The sequence below is a fragment of the Leptonychotes weddellii genome, chromosome 10 (genome assembly GCF_054177405.1).
Source record: "Leptonychotes weddellii isolate Sample4059 chromosome 10, ASM5417740v2, whole genome shotgun sequence".
Lineage (NCBI taxonomy): Eukaryota > Metazoa > Chordata > Mammalia > Carnivora > Phocidae > Leptonychotes > Leptonychotes weddellii.
In genome coordinates this window covers 5,062,406-5,083,390 of record NC_138378.1, presented here as the reverse complement: position 1 = coordinate 5,083,390, position 20,985 = coordinate 5,062,406, and the positions used below count along the sequence as shown (strand labels likewise).

The window sequence follows — 20,985 nt, the reverse complement described above, 5'->3', positions numbered from 1 at the left end:
GAAATCACTAACAGAAAGGTATCTGAAAATTCCCAAAGATTTGAAAGTTAAACATACTTCTAAATAACCTATGGATCCAAGTGGTAATCTCAAGGGAAAGTAGAAAATATTTTGAACTGACCAAAAATAAAAACACAACATATCAAGGTTTATAAAATGCAAATAAAGCAGTACCGAGAGGGAATTTTATAACATCGAGTGCTTACGTTAGAAAATAAAAAATGGTTTCAAATGAATTACCCAAGCTTCTACTTTAAGAAACCAGGAAAAGAGTAGCAAATGTAATCAGAAGGAGTGAAGTGATAAAGACAAGAACAGAAATCAATGGACTTAAAATTAGGAAAATGAGAAAGAAAATTAATGAAACAAAAAAGCTGGCTCTTTGGAAAGATGAACAAAATTGATAAACCTCCAGCTAGACTGACCATGGCAGAAAAGGAGAAGACAGAATTAACAGTGTTAGGAAGGAAGGAATTGCTATAGACTCTCCAGACATAACAAAGATAATAAAGGAACATCACAAACAACTTTATTCCCTAGAATTTGCAGCTGAGATGAAATGAGCAGTTGCCTGAAAGACATGAACTACCAAAGCTGGCTCAGGCAAGAAGACTCAGCCATAAAAAAGAATGACATCTTTCCATTTGCGACAGCATGGATGGATCTAAACAGTGTAATGCTAAGCGAAATAAGTCAGAGAAAGATAAATACCATGTGATTTTACTCATATGTGGGATTTAAGAAACAAAACAAATGAACAAAGCAAAAAAGAGACAAACCAAAACACCAGACTCCTAAATAATTACAGAGAACAAACTGGTGATTACCAGAGGGGAGGTGGGTGGGGGGATGGGTAGGAAAAAAGAAAGAAAAGAAAGAATAGATAACCGGAATAATCCCGTAGTTATCAAAGAAATGAAATTCACAGTTACAACTTTCTAATAAAGAAAACTCCAGGTCAGGTGCCTTCACTGGTAAATACTACCAATCAAGGAGGAAATACTCTTAATTCTACACAAACTCTTCTAGAAAACAGGAAAGGAGGAAACACTTCCTAATTCATTTTATGAGGCTAGCATTATCTTAATGCCAAAGATATTACAAGAAAACTATAGACCAATATTGCTTGTGAACATGAATGAAGAAAATGCTCAACAAAATATTACCAAATCAACTTTGGCAAAATATAAAAAGGATAATAGATCATGACCAAGTGAGGTTTATCCTGAAATGCAGGGCAGGTTCAACATCAGAAAATCAGCCAATGTAATCCGTCATATCAGCAGATATAGAAAAAGCATATAATCATCTTAATTGATGCAGAAAAAGCACTTGACAAAATTCAACACTCTCTCATGATGAATTCTCAGCAAACTGGTAACGGAAAGAAATAAAGGCTTTTACCAAAAACTTATAGCTAACATCATGCTTAATGGCAAAACACTCAATGTAATTCCCCTAAATTGGGAGCGAGGCAAAGATACCTATTCTCACCACTCCTATTCAGCATCATACTGGAGGTCCCAGACAGTGTAATATGGCAAGAAAATAAAAACAGAGACAGATTAGAGAGGGAGAAATAAAATTGTCTCTATTTGCAGATGGCATGATTATCTACACACAAAACATAAGGGAATCTACAAACTACCAGAACTGATCATAAGTGAGTTTAGCAAGGTTGCAGGATACAAGGTCAATATACAAAACTCAACTGCATGTTTCTGTACTAGCAATGAACAATAAGAAACCAAAATTTCAGAAACAGTACAATTTACAATAGTACCAAAAATCAAAACAAACCAAAAAACCATGAAAAACTTTGGTATAAATCCAACATCTGTGCAAGATCTATATGCTGAAAACTACAAACAATGATGAAAGATAGCAAAGACTTAACTAAATGGAGAGATATACTGTGTTCATTGACTGAAAGCCTACATTGTTAAAATGCTAAATTCTTTCCAAAAGGATCTATAAATGTATATCCCTGCAAAGTCTAACATTTTCCTGTACAAATCAATAAGCGTATTTGACAGTTTATAGGGAAAGGCAAAAGATCTCGGATAACCAAAACAATTTAGGAGAAGAAGAACAGTGTTGGAGGACTCACATGTTTCAATGCTTACTCTAAAGTTATAGTAATCAAGGCAGCCTGGTACTGATGAAAGGCTGGATCAGTGGAACAGAATGGAGTCCAGAAATAGATCCCCACATGTGTGACCAATTTGTTTTCGGCACAGCTGCAAGGGGAATTCAATGGACAAAGGATAGTTCTTTCAATCAGGGGCACCGGAACAATTGGTCATCCACAGTGAAAAAATGAACCTCGATCCACACCTTTCAAATTTGACTCAACATGGATCACAGACTTAATTGCAAAGCATAAAATTATAAGACTTCTAGAAATAGACCTAGGAAAATATCCTGTGACCTTGAGTTATGCAGAGATCATCCATGCCACTAACAGAATGATTCATCAAAGATAGGATAAATTAGATTTCATGAAAACTTGTAAAAAATCTGCTCTTTTGAAAACACTGTTAAGAGAACGAAAAGGCAAGCCACGGACCATGAGAAAATACCTGCAAAACTTATCAAGATCAAGAGTCCCTAAATAACTCTCCAACAACCCAATTTAAAAAAAAAGTTAAAAGATCTGACCATTTTAGCAAAGAAGATATGCAGATGACAAAGAAGCCCATGGGAGGATTTTCAAAATCACTAGTTACTAGTGAAATGCAAATCAAATTAAAACCGCCACGAGATATCACCACATACCAACTAGGATGGTTAAAAACAAAACAGTGCAAACCCTGACGAAACCGAGTGATGGTGAGGCTGTGGAGAAACTGGAAGGCTCATCCCCGGCTGGTAGGAGGACGGAACGGTGCATCCACTTTGAGAAACAGTTTGGCAGTTTCTTGTGATGTTAGACATACATCTCCCATAGGACTCTGAATTCTCACCTCGAGAGAAATGGAAATGCATGTTTGTGCACCACTGTTGATGATGGCTTCATTCGTTATCTTCCCGAACTGCGAACAGCTCGCACGTCCTTGAGCTGGTGTACGGATAAGCAAATGGCAGAGTATCGTACGATGGAATTTGACTCACAAATAAAAAGAAAGGAGCAAGTGATCCACACAAGAGCAGGGTTGACTCTCAGAGGCATTCTGTGCAATAAGAGAAGGCAGACCCAAATACTTAGTGTATGATTCTTTCTCTGTGACACGCTGGTTGTGACAACCGGGGACATAAAGAAATCAGTAGTTGCCGGGGGTGGGGAGTAGGGTATGGCTGGCTCCAAAGCCAGATGGGGTGACAGACCTGCTCTGAGTCTTGACCGTGGTGATGGTTACACGACCACGCATTTGTCAAAACTCATAGAATTGTATACAAAGGGGGAATTACTCTGTAGGTAAGTTATACCTCAAAAAAAAAAAAATAAGACAAAGAAAAAAAAAGGCATTTTTGGAAAATGGCACTAAAGGATTCTGGTATCCATTTCACTTAAATAAAAAGTATGATTAGTAAACTAATTTGCATTTGGACTCCATTTGAAGGCCCCACCTTCCCATGACAGATTTCTGGTGTTTCACGGAATTTTTTTTAAAACAAAACGTTTGAAAAGTATAAGCAAATATCTGTCTGTACACATCCAGCCCTCCACGCTGAGATCGTCCCACCTGTCGAAATAAGAGGGAGGAATAATTTCTTTTAAAGATTTTATTTATTTGAGAGAGAGAGAAAGAGAGAGCACAAGCCAGGGGAGGGGGCAGAGGGAGAAGCAGACTCCCTGATGAGCAGGGAGCCCAATGCAGGGCTCAATCCCAGGACCCCGAGATCATGACCTGAGCTGAAGGCAGATGTTTAACCGACTGAGCCACCCAGGTGTCCCCTCAAAGGTAGGAATAGTTTTTAAGAAGACCCAGCTGTTCTTATTTGGAAATGGGTCTGGATGACTCAAAGTGGAACATTGCCCCCGACACAGGACAAAACAGCTTGCCAGGTCAGACAAATACATTTTCCAGCGGTCAATCCATCTTGTGCGTGCTCTGCGTGATACATGTCCTATCAGCCGGGAGGGGTCACTCCTGTGTCCCTCCCCTTCCCATGGGCTATGCTCTGTCACCGTAAAAAGGCTGTCACATTCGCTCCCCGGTCACCTGAGTGTGTGATCTCAGTGCTAAAGCGCGGAGGACGTCTGGCAAATTCCGCAACATGGGTCACGTGTCACTCCCAGAGCTCTGCCTTCTTCCATTCCTTCTGGAACAAAAACCAGTTGGCAGGTCATCAGAGAGATGCGGAGTCGCTCTCTTTGGGTAGAATGAGATGTTTAGGGCCTGGCGACTGAATACACCTTCAGTTTTCCCAACATTTGTGAAAACAGGGAAGAGACCAGCTTGGGGAATAGGTGCCCTCTGCCCCTCTCCCATACTCCCAGGGCTGGCTTTACACCAAACCTGGCCATGGAAAATGCTGATTCTCGTGTGCCACTCCCCCAAGAGTCTCATTCTGTGGGCCTGCAGGGGTCCCGGTCTGGGAGTCTGTATTTTTCACAAGCTCCCTAGATCATCCCAACACCCGGAGATTCCTGAACCACGGTTGTTGAGGGCCTTGGGGTCACTGGAAATTCCCCCAAGGTTGATGGGATCAGATGACTGTCAGGTATGTTGTATGGTCAGACACACGCGGAGCCATGATTCAGGAGGAGCCCTGCTCGCCAAGGCAGATGGAGTGACCAGGTGACCGGCACAGTGACAAGCACATATCCAAATGCCAGGGGACGCTGCTCTGAGCAGGACCCAGGCACTTGGTACAGGCAGCCGCCAGAGCAGGAAGCACCCCCAGAGGACTGGGGTGTCCCTGGAAGACCATGTGGGCGTGCCACCCCCCCCTCCTGCTGCAGGCGGGGACAGGGGCTCCAGCAGCGTCCTCCCCGACCTGCCGACTCCACCCCATTCTCCCAGCTCCTCTGCAAACGGCAAACACACAAGGCTGCAACCTGGCGGCTCGTGCATAACAGGGCTCTTCTCAGTTTCCTAAAAAATTACTTGCCTTGAGATTTGGCTCTTCTGAGGGATTGGATGTTCAGTAGTCAGATGGAACATGGATCATTCGTATGGGATTGTGTATCCGCATTTTTGGGGTCATGTTCTAAATTCCAGGCTGACAAAGTCAAAAAAAGATCGAGGTCAGCCATTGTGACCCCTTTCTAGGGGAAGTCATGGGGGGCTGACCCTGTGGTCTCCAGGGTTCGTCCTGGGGGTAAGTGTTCCAGGGGTCTCACTGCTAAGTGGGAAACATCCATCCGTGAAGTCTAATTTTCTCCACCTCCTCCCAAAGGGTCCTACTTTCAAATACTAGCTCTTTAAAGTTAGAACTAGCATCAGAACTCTGGGCCAGTTTAATGACGCTCCGTGGCTGGAACACAGCAAAGGTGTTTATTCCTGGATTTCCTTTAAAATCAATTTTTGAACTCCTAGGGGCAGCTGTATTTAAATCCTTCTATACCAGCAGCAAACCCGGGCATGCCTCTGTAATGAAACTTTTTTTTTTTTCCTGCTCAAGACAAATTATTTAACTGACAACATGGCTGTTTTTATTGAATAGAAAAATCTAGAATCTCTTTAAAAATTATTTTGTCAGTATTCCCATATAATTTCAATGCTGCATGCACCTTACTCTCATTTTTTTTAGGGGGAAAAGAAGTTCTCAGGCTTTGAAATACTTGCTGAGCTTCTCCCCACAAACAAGTGTGTGTTTCCAGTTTCCAGGTGGCCATTAAGGAACAGGGCTGCCTTGGGAAAACACAGCCTTTTCTACCAATATAGTGACTGATGCTGATTGACTTAAAGTAATTCATTGTCTAGCATGATCTTTTCTGTTATCATTTGACCAATTCTGATAGTTCAGGCCTCAGGATGTAATTATAGTAACTATCAGGATGAGTCTTTTAATCAGCGACCTTTGGACTCATATACAAACTGTCATATTTCATTAGCGGGAAGTGACAGCAACATGCTGTTTCAGCTCCTTGCTTGCTCCTACGGGGAATATTGCACCACGAGAGCTATTTGCAGCCTTCCTATATGGTCTCCTGTGGCTGGCTTCCAGCCATGGTGGCTCAGTTAAGAGGGTTTGTTTTGTTTTCCCGAATTTTTGGTCCCCGTGAGCACAGTTGAGTGTCCCGTGCAGGGCTCTCTGCAAATGCACAGAAGAATCAGCATGTGCGTCTTTGGAAATCCTAAACTGTGCATGCTTGTAATACAAGGATTTATTGAAACAAAGCTCCTAATCATAGCCGTGCCTTGGAAATTATACAGAAGTTACCAAAGTAGCATCATAAACTAGGCTGCCACTTAAAATCCTTGTTTTGTCTGATACACTCAATTAAAAATCAACTGCCATAAGGAGATGGGGTCATGTGGAAACTTTTAGTTGATCATTTGAGGCTTTGACTGGACGTGTTTAATAGCGCTGCCCATTAACGCTGGATTGTCATAGAGACCACGTTCACGGGGGCTGTTCGGTAAGCTTCTCAATAGTTATCAAAAGGAGTTAACATTTCTAAAGGAAACAACATCTGGAAAAGGAGAGTTTCTTGCCATTTTCAAAAGGTGGGCACTTTGTAATATGAACTGCTCCCCGCTCCCCAAGCCTTTCACTGACTGACCTCGAACAATAAACAGCATCCGTCAGGCCTTTATACAGTAACGCTGTTGTCAAACAATGTTGTAATCTAAACACCCTTCCCCCAAAACAGAGACGTTAAATTGTGCAAGAGGTGTACATTCCAGAACGGTTTCCTGCTGGATCTCAAAACCGTTGTAAAGCGTTCTAAAACGCAGAGCCGAGCAAAGAGTCCTCCCGCGCGGGTTTTGCAAAGGCCCCTTTCTTAGCCACCTCGAGGGCAAGAAATCCTCCTGCTCCTCTTGAAGACAGACCTGATTTTGGTTCATCTTTCTGTACCGTACAAAATCGATCCAACTAACCGCCGAGACTTTGTTATAATGGAAAAGAAAGAAATGCCTGCCCTCTTGTGGGTACGATTGTTCTTGCTCCTGTCACGGAAATCCAATGCACTCATCATGCACTTGACCAAATGATCTTCTCCTTTTGCCCGGGTGTCGGTCTGGGGGGAGTCTGGGCACATAGCTGAATCAAAGCTGAGCAGGCGCGTTTAGCCCTATGGAAAACCTCATCCAGGCAAAACACTGCAAATGACCTATAAGGTCTTGTTGAAGTGTTTGCGATGGTGTTCAGATACAAACTGGGCTTGCTTTTTTGACCATGTTTCTTTTTAAGTTAAAAAAATTTAATTGTAATAACATACACAGTGAAAAATGTACTCTTTTAACCACTTCTATGTATGCAGTCCAGTAGTGTTGAGCGCCTAACATTGTTTTGCGAGTGGTTCCAGAGCTCTGTCTTGCAAAACCGCAGCTCTATCCCCATTAAACACTGACTCCCATTCCCTCCCACCAGGCCCCCGGTAACCACCATGCTACTTTCTGTCGCTATGAATTGGATGATTCTAACTACTACATGTAAGTGGAAATATATGGTATTTGCCCTTTGGGTCTGGCTTACCTCACTGAGCATCATGTCCTTAAGGTTCATCCCTGTTGTAGCCTGGGCCAGAGTTTCCTTCAAGGCTGAATTATGTTCTACCGTATGGATAGCGCACATTTTATTTATCTACTCATCCACCGATGGACATTTGGGTTGCTTCCACCTTTTGGCTATTGTGAATAACACTGCTGCTCCCCTGGGTGTACGAGTCTCCCTCTGAGAACCTGCTTTCAGTTCTTATGGGTATATAACCGGATTGCTGGATCATACGGTAATTCGATTCTTAATTTTTTGATGGACCCCACTGTTCTCCACAGTGGCCGCACCATTTTCCAGTCCTATCCACAGTGCACAAGGCTCCAATTTCTCCACATCCTTACCAGGCAAAGGGGACATTTTTTAGAATCATCATTCACAGAAAGCAAAGATAGCAATTTAAGCCATTTCATTTTATTGAGTTATGCAGAACAGCTTTAAACAACAAATAAGAAGGTGTTACAAAAAGTCAAAGTGTCACAATAGCATACAATAGAGAATTTAAGCCTCATCATGTGAACTCAATTAATTTGCTCTGATGAAAAGAATATAATGCCCTTCCAGCTGGAGAGTGCCCCTACGTGTTCACTTTATACAGGGCTTTTGGGCTTTGAAGATCAGCAGATCAGCATTTTAAGAATTTGAGTTTAGTTAACCGGGTGTGTGTGGCGGGGTGGGGGGGGGAGTCCTTACACAATGCACCTGTGTAGCAAATCATCGTGATGCACGCTTTTAATATCTCACAACTTCATTTGCCAATTATATCTCAGTAAAGGCGAAAAAACGGAATTTGGGACCTATGGATGATTTTAAACTAGGGGGAGAAAAGTTCAGAGCAAACACAGCTGCCAAGCTAAGAAGAAAAGTATGAAAAATATATCATTATAAAGATGGGTACTAGTTAATTTTAAGTACTAAAGGGGCATTTCACACGTTGCTCGAAGCTGAGAGAAGTCTCTTCAACTGGCAAAGGAGAAATACTCACCAATTACAGGGCATGACATGCGAAGTACAATTTCTTCACAAATAACACATTTCATTATCAGTACACATTTCATTACGTTTCTCCTCCCTCTGCCACTTATTTAAAAAAGTATCAACAAAGTAGTTTTCGCAAAACAAAAGGGTGATGAACTGTATCCTAGTAGGTGACAATGGACTGTCACCAGGGAAATTTCATACCTGTCAGAAAACATAATTTAGGAAGAATACAAACTCTAAAAGTGAACCTTGCTCGTAGACCAGAGTAAAATAATTATGCATGACCGTCTAGTCTAATCTAGAGGTTTCCATCTTCTACTCAGCTTTTTTTTCCCACAATATCAAGATCTTTTTTGTTGAATTTAGAACTAATTAAAAGTATTATGGTAGCTTTCAATTTTATGGAAAATTCATCTGTATTAAAAAAGGATATATAAAATTAGGTTTTCAGGTTTAAAAAATCGTATTAGAAATATAAAGGGTGTGTACAATTTAACATAAAGGATCCCAGCTTTGGCTGTTGGCTGAAGCATTAAGTAGTCTGTACTTACAGCAGAGATAACTGGTGTCCCCTCCCCAATCACTGCCCATTCATTGCAGGCCACCCTGCCAATATCAGGTGAATGAATTCATAGGTTTGAGGTTTTATCCTCCCAATTCAAGATCTTGGCCTTTTATAAAATACTTGCCATGCTTTTTGAACCATCCAGTGGAAAAAAAAAATAGGCAAACAATTCCTAGCACTAACCCCAAACTTTGGAAAAATCGAGACCCTCCACTGTCAATGAACTTAGTTGTTTCGAAGAAGACGCTACAAACTTCTAAGTTGAAGAGTTAACCGCTGCAAACAGGAACTCTGAATCTCTGTCGCTTAGCCATCACAGGTCACTTCTTCAGCCGCGACGCCTCTGTAGGGGACAGGAACCACCTCTCCCTGGCACTGCTCCAGTCGCACGGCGGGAACCTCCTTAGCGGCAGCTTCTTGGGGAAAAGACACAGGATTTGGGCAAATTTAAAATAAAGTCAAGAAAACAGTGCACGTACCTTTTGAAAATAATCCCTTGATGTTTTAACATAGCAAACATTCTAGAAAATGATTTTTTTCCATTTATAAGACACTCGTGTAAGTATTTCCGATGGCACCTATGTGCTTCAGGGGGTTCTGAACCTTGGTCCCCTAAGCTTTTAGGGCCGGATGATTCTCCGCTGGGGGGCTGTCCTGTGCGTTGTACAGTATTTGGAGCATCCCCTGGTCTCTACCCACCGGAGGCCAGAAGAATGCCACTCCTCACTTGTGACACCAAACATGTCTCCAGGCACTGCCATATGTTTGCTGGGAAGCAGGCCCGCCCCTGGCCGAGAACCCATGCTCTACACTGAACGCAGGCCCTGCACAACTTGACAGTGGCTGAGCCGCTCACCTGTCTTGTTTTGGAGCTCAGGGAATGACGTCCCCAGAATGACAAAACCAGCTGCTCACAGGGCATTTGTCCCTATTGCCAGGGAGCCCATGCAGAGTCGGTTTGGGGTCACGCATTGCGCTGGGCACCCACTGTGAGCCACGCCCGGATCCATAACCATCCCTGCCCACCCTCCAGCGGATTCTCACCAGCACAACGTTGGGAGCTTAAAAACAGATCGCTGTAAATCCGATGATACTCATCCCTCTACCCATTTCCCAAATTACTCCCCAAGAACACCCACACAACTTCACTGCCTGCCCATGAGAAGGGCAGACAAAAAGCCCACACTCACCAGAGCTTCACCTTCTGTGGGTTCAAGGTTGTTTGAAGACAGGTTTGCTTGTGGTTTCTGGAAGCATTTTGGGGGGAGTGCGGGGAGAGCACTAAGACCCGGGTCATGCGTATGCAAAGGAACTATGATTTGTAGAGACCTAGCCCGAAACGCTGGGTGACCTAGAGCTGACCCACCGTCACAGCAAAGTAGAAGCCAGACCACTATCTGGATAAAACAGGTTAAAAACCCCTGAAATGCAAATTAAGTATTTTTTGCTAGTATAAGCCGGGTTACTTGTTTCCATTCACACTTTGCTTAGGGTGTGACAGGTGACCATCCAAAATATGAGACAATTTTTAATACACCCAATCTTATCACTGTCTTTAAACCTACGAGGACTTTCCCATTCCTGCCCTTCTGGAAGGCAAGCATTCGGGGCAGGCAGCATTCTGCACGCCCTTCATGACCTGGTCCAAGTGATGTTCCGGTTTCAAACACCAGCGTAAGGCCGAACAGGAGAGGGTGTCAATGCGGACCCACCTCTTATCCCTTTGATTTTGTTCTTTGTTTACTTCAGGGTCAGTGTCCAGGAGGCTCAGGGTCGACACAGGGAAGGTGCTGCCACCCAGTGGTGGAGGCCCACGGCCACCGTGGAAGCTGGTACACTTGAACTCTGCTCCACGGCAAACAGGTCACCAACCAAGGGCTAGACATTTTCAAAAACCCTCTGTCCCCAATAGTTCAGTCTTCTGACGAAGGCTACTCTTACTCAGATAGGAGTTGGCCAAAGGTTTTTAGAGGCTTGAATAGATAATTAAAAGAAAATACTGCATTTAGGTGTCAAGCCAAGAGGTGTCTAATTAGCCGAGAAGTCATACATTTATATGGACATTTTTGGGTCCGTCTCAGTTAGAGCGTGGATCCCCGTAGCCTGACCTCTGGATCTCTTTATGGTGGTCGAAAGATCTGAGTTGGATCTCACCTGTTTATCTTCTCCAGTAAAGGGCTGTGTTCATTATTTGCCTGTTTGGTTAAGTGGGAACGAATGAACCCTGCTAACGGCAGGCCTGGTGTGGACTCGAGGGCCGGGCCCGCCTTGGAGGGGAGCTCAGGGCAGGTGGGAGAGAAATCAGATAAATGTGACGCCGAGCACCAGGTGGGGGTGTGCAAAGCAGGGGCATAGCCCTGGGGTGTAAGTGAGGTGGGGCTGACCCGGTTGGGGTTCAGAGCTGAGATCTCTGGGATCCACAGGTGAGATCTTGGGGATCTGTGGGTGAGTCAGCAGGAATTCCGGGCAAAGGAAAGGGTGAGTCTGGCCTGGCTGGGGTGGGGGAGCAGTATGGTTAGGTGCCCGAGAGGGTGGGAGGCGGCGAGCACACCCGAGGTCCCAGCCTTCAGAGCGCTGGGTGCACAGGGAAGGGGTTCCGGTGGTGGATAGCGGGGACAGGGGGGAGAGGCGCTGAGATGGGGTCCCGGACATCTTGGGGAGACAGGGTGGACCCGGTCCCACGCCTGTGGCCTTGAGAAGTGGGCGAGGGCGCTGCCAGTGGGTCATGGCTTCAAACACCAGCGCGGATCAGGAGAGAACGAGGCTGGGGGTGGGAGGGACAGCAGAGAGGTGGCGAGACTTCAGTTTTAAATGGACTGACTGGGAGACTGCTGAGAGGGGACGCTCGCCGGGCAGCGGAATAGTCGCTCCCAGCCTGTGGAGGCTGCACGGGGGCTGCACAGATCACCAGGGACCTGCCGCGGCAGAGGGTGAGGGTCGTGCATGCAGGGGTGGGGTGGGCGCACGTGCGCAAGTGATACAAGTGTGGAGGGGGTGCCACCGTGGACGCAAGGCGAGGGGAGCGCGGCTGTGGGTAGGAGGAGAGGAGGAGGGGAGGCGCTGGCGGAACGAGGGAGAACGCCAGTAGGGTGGATGCATGTGGGGCAAGCAGGAGGGGACAGGGTCAAGAGGGTGACCAGTCAGCGGTGCCACGGCTGCCGAGGAGGGACAGGCCAGTGGGACGTGCTGACGGGGAGCCTCCAGGCACCTCAGTGGGGTGACAGGGCAGAAGGCAGATGCAGGGGCCCAGGCGGGGCAGGAGTGAGCCCGCCGGGAACGTGATGGGAGTTTCTGGACCAGGGAGGGTGGGCGTCATGCGGGGGTTCGTTTTTTCTTATGACACCTGGGTGTGTTTAAGGCTGGCAGGCGGGAGCAGGCCGGGTGCGAGCGACAGGCCAGCAGGAGATGGAGGGGAAATGCGGAGGTAGGAACAGGGAGGCAGGTGCCAGGCGGAGTCACCACGGGGCCTCAGACCTCAGACGGGGGCGGGGGGGCGGCGGTGGGACTCCTCCGTAAAACCATGAAAAAATGGTGTTTTACACTGTCAGTGTAAAGACCAGTCTGGTCCAGGCTGGCTCCGTCGTTTTTATATCCGTATTGTGATGTTCATTTCTCTTCTGAGTTTACCCCGCAAGCGCAGTGGACCGACCTGTGCCTGCAGACGGAGAAGCCGGGGGAGCTGGGGGAGGATGGCTGAACACCAGTCCGAACTCCTGTCCGAACTCCAGCCCTGGGTGGGAAGATGCGGGCATGTGGAAGGAGGTCTGAACAGCTCGTAGTGCCCCGTTCAGATCTCCAGGCCCACCACCCACTTCCCAAACAGGGGGACTGTTTAGTACAAGTATATCTCAAGTAGCAGGTGGGATATACTCACCCTAAACAAGTATTCGTTGTTTATCTGAAATTCAAAGTTAGCCGGGCATCCCCTATTTTATCTGGCAGCTCTGAAGCAAGGAAAAGCCTGGCCGCTATCCAGGGGAACATTCACTAGTCAAGGACTGGGGCTGGGATCAAAATATAGGGGATTTAAGAATGAGGATGTCATGCAAACGTTTTCTGTTTGTTTACGCGATAAGGTCGTGTGGTTTCCAGCCATGCTTTTCAGTTCTAAAATTCTCATAGGACAGGAATGGACAATGTAACAGAACATGTCCGGAAGAGTCAGGTCTGTCCCCTCATGGAGCAGAACCTTTCACAGGGCAGACCAGACACAGGCCCTTTTTGCTCTAACCTGGGAACCCACGTCTGCCCCCCTGAGGCCAACGGTAAAGACTCTGATGCCCACAGTGGCCCCAAAAGAGAGAGGTCCCCATCCTAACCCCCCCAAACCTGTGACTGTAACCTTATGTGGAACAAGGATCTCTGAAGATATAATCAGGTTAAGGGTCTCAAGATGAGATCATCCTGGATTTTCCAGGTACTAAGTCCAGGGACAAGTGTCCTTGGAAAGGAGAGGAGAGACAGACAGGGAGGAAGGCTGGAGTGATGTGTCCATAAGCCAAGAGACGCCTGGAGACACCAGCAGCTGGAAGAGGCAGGCGGGCATCTCCCCAGAAACTTCACAGGGAGCACAAGCTCTTTTGACACCTTGAGTTAGGACTTCTGGGCCCCAGAGCTAAGAGAGGGTAAGCCTGCGTTGTTCTAAAGCCACTCAGTTTGTGGTCACTGCTGCAGCAGCCCCAGGACATTTACACGGCACCTACCAGGTACAAGAGACAGCCCGCCAGCTTCAAGAGGGGGCAGCCTTTTGCCTGGGCAGCCTGGCCCGCCAGGAGCCCGTGTGACGGGGGTGTGTGGATGCCACCGGGGGGGGGGGGGCTCTGCAGCTCTAACAGGTGCAGAAGCCATCAAGCCCATTGCGCCAGGGACCCACCCGGGGCAAAACGAAGCTCAAAATCTGCCCAAGGTGGCAGGGGGCGGCCACAGAGCGGGGCCCGGGACACACCAGTGCATCCCCTGCATGGTAACACTCAGCACCCAGGACGTGATCCCAAGAAAATCACTCGCAGATTAGAACCCCGTTTGTTGAAAAAGAGTTACCGTCTTCCTGGACTGCCTCTTTTGGGATGGCTGGCTTTCTCTTGGTTCTTCTCGCTTTCCCCAAGGCAGCCGGCTTTCCTGGCCCCGAGCCACACTTCGCCGAGTGTCTCTGCATGTTACTCTGTTGGAGAAATGACACGGGGCGCATGGAGAGTCAGCAGCCCCGACGGAATGCCATTTAGAATCCCACGGGTAAAGACCCAGGCGCTGGAAAGTGGGGAAACGTGTGCCTGGTATATTCTTTCTTTCTTTTTTTAAAAGATATTTATCTATTTTAGATTGAGAGAGAGCACGCACTCAAGTGGGGAGAGGTGCAGAGAGAGAGGAACAAGCAGACTCTGCGCTGAGCACAGAGACCACCACGGGACTCGATCCCATGACCCTGAGATCATGACCTGAGCCAAAATCAAGAGTGGGAAGCTTAACCGACTGAGCCACCCAGGCGCCCGATGCCTGGTATGTTCTTGTACAAAAAAGGTGGCTTTTTAAAAAATGGGACCCCTCTGTTGTGTTTAGGTCTAGCCAAAAGTGAGCTTATTTTAACTATATATATATTTTTTATTTACATATATATAAATTTATATATTTATTATTTTATTATATTTATTAAATATATAAATTTATAGTAAATTTATATATAAACTTAGTAAATTTATTATAAATTTATATATTTATATATAAGTATATAAATATTTATTTTTGAGTAAATATAAATAAATAAAATAAAATAAATATAAAAATATATTTTTTTTATCATAGAAGTCAATGAGAAGACAATATCTATTCTTCTAGAATGCGTCTACTCTCCAAAGTGAGGCTTGATGTTGAACCAGAGATTCAATAGACTGTCAATTTTAAGAAAATCAATCATACACTGTATGAATTTCACTGCCCTGCCAACCTCTCTCCCGACCTACCGTGCATGGAGTTAGGGAACGTATACACAACACTCAAAATTAAAAGGGAAGTCACAGATTTCCCGGTCAAGACGATTAACGATGCATTCTTACATAGGAACACTTAGGATGACTTAAGTTAGGAATCTTCCACTGTTTGGGAAGTTCATATGGAAAGTAAGATCCTGGTGACGTGTCAGTCAATTTGTTGATGATATAAAATCTCCCACCTAATTTCTACTTGGCTTCAGCATGGTGCTCCGCTGGACTGTCCTGGTTTTTATGGGTAGAAGGGGAAGGATTCATGTGTAAGTGGAGGGGGGATGTTACGGGTTACTGAAACTTCTTCCATTTTGGGTTGGCAAACGATGGTCCATGGGTCAAATCCAGTCGGCCAACTGTTTTTGAAAAACAAGTTTTCTGGGGGCGCCTGGGTGGCTCAGTGTGTTAAGTGCCTGCTTTTGGCTCAGGTCATGATCCCGGGGTCCTGGGATGGACCCCCTTGTCAGGCTCCCTGCTCGGTTGGGAGCCTGCTTCTCCTTCTCCCTCTACCACTCTCCCTGCTTGTGCTCTCTCACTCACTCTCACGCTCTCAAATAAATAAATAAATAAATAATATATATATAAAGTTTTCTGGAACACTGCCATGTCTATTTGTTTATGAATTGTCCATCTATGGATGCTTTTGTGTTACAACAGTAGTTGGGCCAGAAACTGGTCTGCAAAGCTGAAAATATTACTATCTGGCCCTATACAGAAGAAAGTTTGCCGATCCCTGATGTATATGATGATCATGCACAAACGGAGCCTTTTGGGGCCAAGGATTCTTTTGAGGATATGATGATCGCAATGGCCTCTTCCCCAGCAAAGCGCATACTCGTGCACACATACAATCTCCCTCCAAATTCATGAAGCTCATGGCTAACGACTCTGGACATCGGCTTTGGATTAATAAACAACCAAAAACACAACCAGCCTTTAAAAAGTAAGTGCGCTAAGATTTTAAGTAAACCAATATGACATTTAGATTATTTAGGACTCAGGGGGCAGAGCGGTATGACAGACATATGCATCAGAGGACTGTTTCTCAAGAGAGGAAGGACCCAGCATTTGGAATCCAGAACAGGGGTCCTCACTGGGGAGGAAAGGTGCTCACAGCCCTATGACATTCTGGTGTGGAAACCACCACATGTTAAAGAATGAGAGTTTGTGAACGATGTACTTTCTAAAAATTAAATTGGATTCAAGTACCCAGATATGCACATATTTCTTTATCTTTAAAGAGTTCATATTTTAGGGCAGTTTTAGGTTCAGAGCATAATTGAGAGGGAGACAGAATTTCCCTTACGCCCCTTGCCCCCGCACACGCACAGCCTCCCCCCATTATCCGAATCCTCACCAGAACGGGGGATGCTTCTGTTACAATCGATGAACCTACATGGACACATCACAATCACCCAAAGCCCGTGGTTTACACTGAGGTTCACTCTTGGTGGTGTTTGTTCTGTGGGTGTGGACAAATGTATAATGACCATATCCACCATTCTAGTATCACACAGACTAGTTTCGCTGCCCTAAAACTCCTCCGTGCTGCACCCGTTCATCCCTCCTCCCCAACCCCTGGAAACCACCCATCTTGTTACTGTGTCCATAGTTCTGCCTTTTCCAGAATGCCCCATGGTTGGAATCGTACAGTGTGTACCCTTTTCAGATTGGCTTCTTTCACTTAGTAATATGCATTTAGGGTTCTTTCATGTCTTCATGGCTTGATGGCTCATTTCTTTGTAGTCCTGAACACTACTCCATTATCTCGATGGACCTGTTTATCCATCACCTACCGAAGGACGTCTTGGTTGCTTCCAAGTTTTGGCAATTATGAATAAAGCGGCTATAAACATCCGGGTGCAAGTTTTTGTGTGGACGTAAGTTTTCTACTCCCTTGGGTGAACAGGAGTGTGAGTGCTGGATTGTATGGTAAGAGTATGTTTAGTTTTATAAGAAACCACCAAACTGTCTTCCAATGTGGCTGCACCATTTTGCATGCCGCCCAGCAACGCCCAAGCGCTCTGCCTGCTCCACGTCCTGGCCAGTGTCTGGTATCCTCAGCGTTCTGGATTTTGGCCATTTTTGATAGGTGTGTGGTGGTGTCTTGATTTATTTGCATTTCCCTGATGATGTACGACGTGGAGCATCTCTTCCTGTGTTTACTTGCCACCCGTACATGTTCTTTGGTGAGGGGTCTGTAAAAATCCTTGGCCCATTTTTTAAATCAGGTTATCTGTTTTCTTAGGGTTGTGTTTTAAGAGTTCTTTGTGTATTTTGGATGACCGTCCTCTATCCGATGGGACTTCTGCGTATCTTTTTCCCCTGTCTGTAGCTTGTCTTCTCGAGTCAGAGGTCGTGCATTTTAGTGAAGGCCAGCTTACAGATGATTTCTGTCATGAATGGCACCTTTAGTGTTGTCCCTGAAAAGTCCCTGCCAAACCCTAACAAGATTTTCTCTTGTTATCTTCATGGGTTTTATAGTTTTGCATTTTACCTTTAGGTCTGTGATCCATTTTGAATCAATTTTAGTGAAGGGTGTCAGGTCTCTTTCTAGATTTTTCATTTTCGCTGAGCACGGAATCCCACGACCCTGAGATCATGACCTGAGCCAAAATCAAGAGCCGGCCACTCAACCGACTGAGCCACCCAGGCGCCCCTAATGTGCGGAGACTCTGATACGAATTGCACTGAACCTATAGATCAAGTTGTAAAGGACTGACATCTTGACATTGTTTTCTTATCCATAAACATGGACTAATTTTCTCCATTTATACAGTTTTTCTTTGATTTCATTCATCAGAGCATTTTTCGTTTCCATTGTAGCAATTCTTTGTGGTTCTTTCTTAGGATTTCCATCTCTCTGCTCGTGTTGCTTACCTGGTCTTGCATGCCGTCTACTTTATCCACTAGCGCCCTTAGTGTGGGAATCAGGGCTGTTTTAAATTCCTGATGATTCCAACATCCCTGCCATGCCTGCTTTTGCTGTTCTGTCTCTCCAAACTGTGATTTTACCTTTTGGGATGACTTATTAAGTTTTCCTCATAGCTGGACTTGACGCCCCGGGGAAAAGGAGCTGCTGGAAACAGGGCTTTGGGAATGCGGAGGGGAGGTGTGGGGAGGGGGCGTGTTCTGTAGCCTGTGACCGGGTCTCACTGTGCCCGTGAGTCGTGCCTCTGGACTGTGAACCTCGCAAGTGTTTCTCGGTTTTATTTTCCACCTCAGGTGGGACCGGAGGGCTGTTGTGGGCTGGAGTCGGGTGTCTCCCTTCCACCGGGTCACTTAGTTCTGATGATACCCCAGCGGGTTAGGCTCTGGTGAACTAGTTTCCCCAGAGGGAGACCTTGTTAAGGAGAACAGAAGGTTCTGGGGTATTTCAGATCGCTTCCTCCCCTTTCCCCGGCTGGAGGGAAGCAGAAGCGGATTCTTTTTCTGACATTCACTGTGGGAACCTGGTCGGGCTCCTGGTGGTAAAACCCCCAGTACAGTGGCGGCCTCTGGGACTGGGACTGTAGTTTCTCTCGGACTTGTCCACCTGAGCCTCCAGCGAGTCTTCAATTACCATTCAGGTTCTCCTGCCCCGGCACTGGTTCCCCGTGGAGGCTTCTGCCCGCAAGTCTCTGCTCTGGAACCCGTGACTCAGTGTTCACCTGTCCGTCTCCATTCTTCGGGGCGGTGGTTGGCCCTGTGTGCTCCCCTCTCCCTACAGATCCTAGAAGAGCTGATTTTTCAATCTATTCAGGTGTTTACTTGTTGTTAGGACAGAGTGGCAACTTCCAAGTGGAACCGGAAATGGGTTGTTTAATTTTTTTAACAGCGTTATTGAGATTTCATTCATATACCATAGAATTCTTCCATTTAAATTGTGTAATTCAGTGGCTTATTCCTAGTGCTGTAAAACCATCACCACCATCAATTTCAGAACTACATTTCAAAAAGAAACCCTACGCTCTTAGGAGCCACTCTCCGCCTTCCTCTCCCCCAGCCCCTGGCAACCACTAAGCTACCTTCCGTCTCTGTGAATATTCTGGACATTTCCTAGAAAGGGAATCATAGAATATATGGCTTCTTTTAAGGTTCACCACGTTGTCACATGTACACATTCCTTTTAATGGCTGTGTAATATTCCACTGCATGGATATACAATGTTTTATCTGTTCATCGGTTGATGTACATTCAGGTAGTTTCCACTTTTTGGAGCTGTTTATGAATGATGCTGCTATGAATATTTGTGTACAAGTTTCTGTGTGGTCCTTTTGAGTATATGCCTGGGAGTGGGACAGCTGGACTGTGCACTAACTTTACGTTTCACTTTTTGAGAAACAGCCAGACTATCTTCCAAGGTGGTGTCACCATTTTCAGATCCCACCGGCGCTGTGGGAGGGCTCTGATTTTCCCGCATCTTTTGTTATCAGTCTCCTTTGACTGTAGCCACCCTCATGGCTGGCCCTACATGTTCTCGCTATGATTCTGCTTTGCATTTCCCAAGCAACGAATGACGATAAGCATCTTTTCATGTGTTTATAGGCCATTTGTAGATCTTGTGTGAAGAAATGTCTGTTTGGATCCTCTGCCCATTTTTCTTTGGGTATTTGTCTTTTTATCCTTATGCTGTAAGAGGTTTTATACGTAGGCACACCTCATTTTACCATACTCTGCTTTACTGCACTTGTAGGCACTGTATTTTTTATAAATGGAAGGTGTGTAGCAATCTGGCATTGAGCAAGTCTACTGATGCTGTTTCTAGAAAGCTCATACTGTATCTCTGCATCACACTTCTGTAATTCTCGCAATATTTCAAACTTTTTCATCATTATTGTATTTGTTATGGTGATCTGTGATCAGTGATGACAACTTGCCGAAAGCTCAAATGATGGTTAGCACTTTTTAGCTATGCAGTATTTTTAAATTATGGTATATACTTTTTTTTAAAAGACATAATGCTATTGCACGCTTAACAGACTATAGCATAGTGTAACTAACTTTTATATGCACTGGAAAACCAACACATCCCTCTGACTCACTTTATCGTGAGGTACTTTACTGTAGAGCTGAAGCCCACGCTCTCCCCAAGGTACGCCTGTATTCTAGGTGCAAGTCCAAATACACTTTCTTGAACGCAAGAAAAGTTTTCAAAACTTCTGATTGTATGTTCCGAGGAATTCTATGAGGCAGACTCATTCTTTTCTCTGTTTTCTGGTTCTTCACACCAAAGGGCAGGCTCTTTACAATGTTGACAAGGTATGAACGCTGGGTTTGGAGTGTTGTCACTACTTGTATTTGAGAATTTGAACTTAGGAGTATTAACACTCCAGAATTACCCAGAAAACCACAAAGAGAAAAGATAAAGCTTTCTCCTCATAAAGAGTCAACTTCAGATAATTCAAAACTTTTATAAAAGCTAGCCGGGAGCGCATACATTGTCTAGGGGTCTGGCTCATCATCTGTCGTGGTTTTGCAATGACCACAAATTCTTCCACACTCTTCCTTTCGAAAGGAACCCCATCCCCCACCTCTTGAATGTGGGCTGGACCTAGTGATTCGTTTTTAATGAGTAGAAATAATGGGCCACTTTTAAAACTAGCTGACAAAGGGCACAGTTGCTCTCTCCCCCTCTCCCCCTTGCTCTGGGTCATGAGGACACTCGAGCAGCCCAATGAAGAGGTCCACGTGGTAAGGAACTGAGGCCTCCTGCCAAAAGCCATGGAAGGGCACCATCTTGGGAGTGGAGCCTCCAGCCCCGCCAGGCCTTGGGTGATGTGGCCCCCAGGGGACAATATCCTGACTGTAACCTCCTGAGAGACGCCGAGCCAGACCCATCCATCCAAGCCCCTCCCAAATTCCTGCCCC

At 45.6% G+C, this 20,985-nt stretch overlaps 1 protein-coding gene across 2 annotated transcripts in view; it reads right to left on the bottom strand.

Annotated features, from left to right (window-relative positions):
• Positions 1-8,091: 8,091 nt before the first annotated feature.
• The window catches only part of CTCFL (CCCTC-binding factor like), a 28,313-nt gene continuing 15,419 nt past the window's right edge, over positions 8,092-20,985 (bottom strand). The window contains exons 10-11 of one of the 2 annotated variants that reach the window (XM_081832184.1): positions 14,198-14,318; positions 8,092-9,573 (exon numbers count right to left, since the gene is read on the bottom strand). In XM_081832184.1, the coding sequence (XP_081688310.1) occupies positions 9,464-9,573; positions 14,198-14,318 (231 nt within the window). In that variant the 3' untranslated portion in view covers positions 8,092-9,463. Of the gene's footprint in view, positions 9,574-13,968; positions 14,319-20,985 lie in introns of those variants that run through there. The other variant, XM_081832185.1, reaches the window with a different exon arrangement.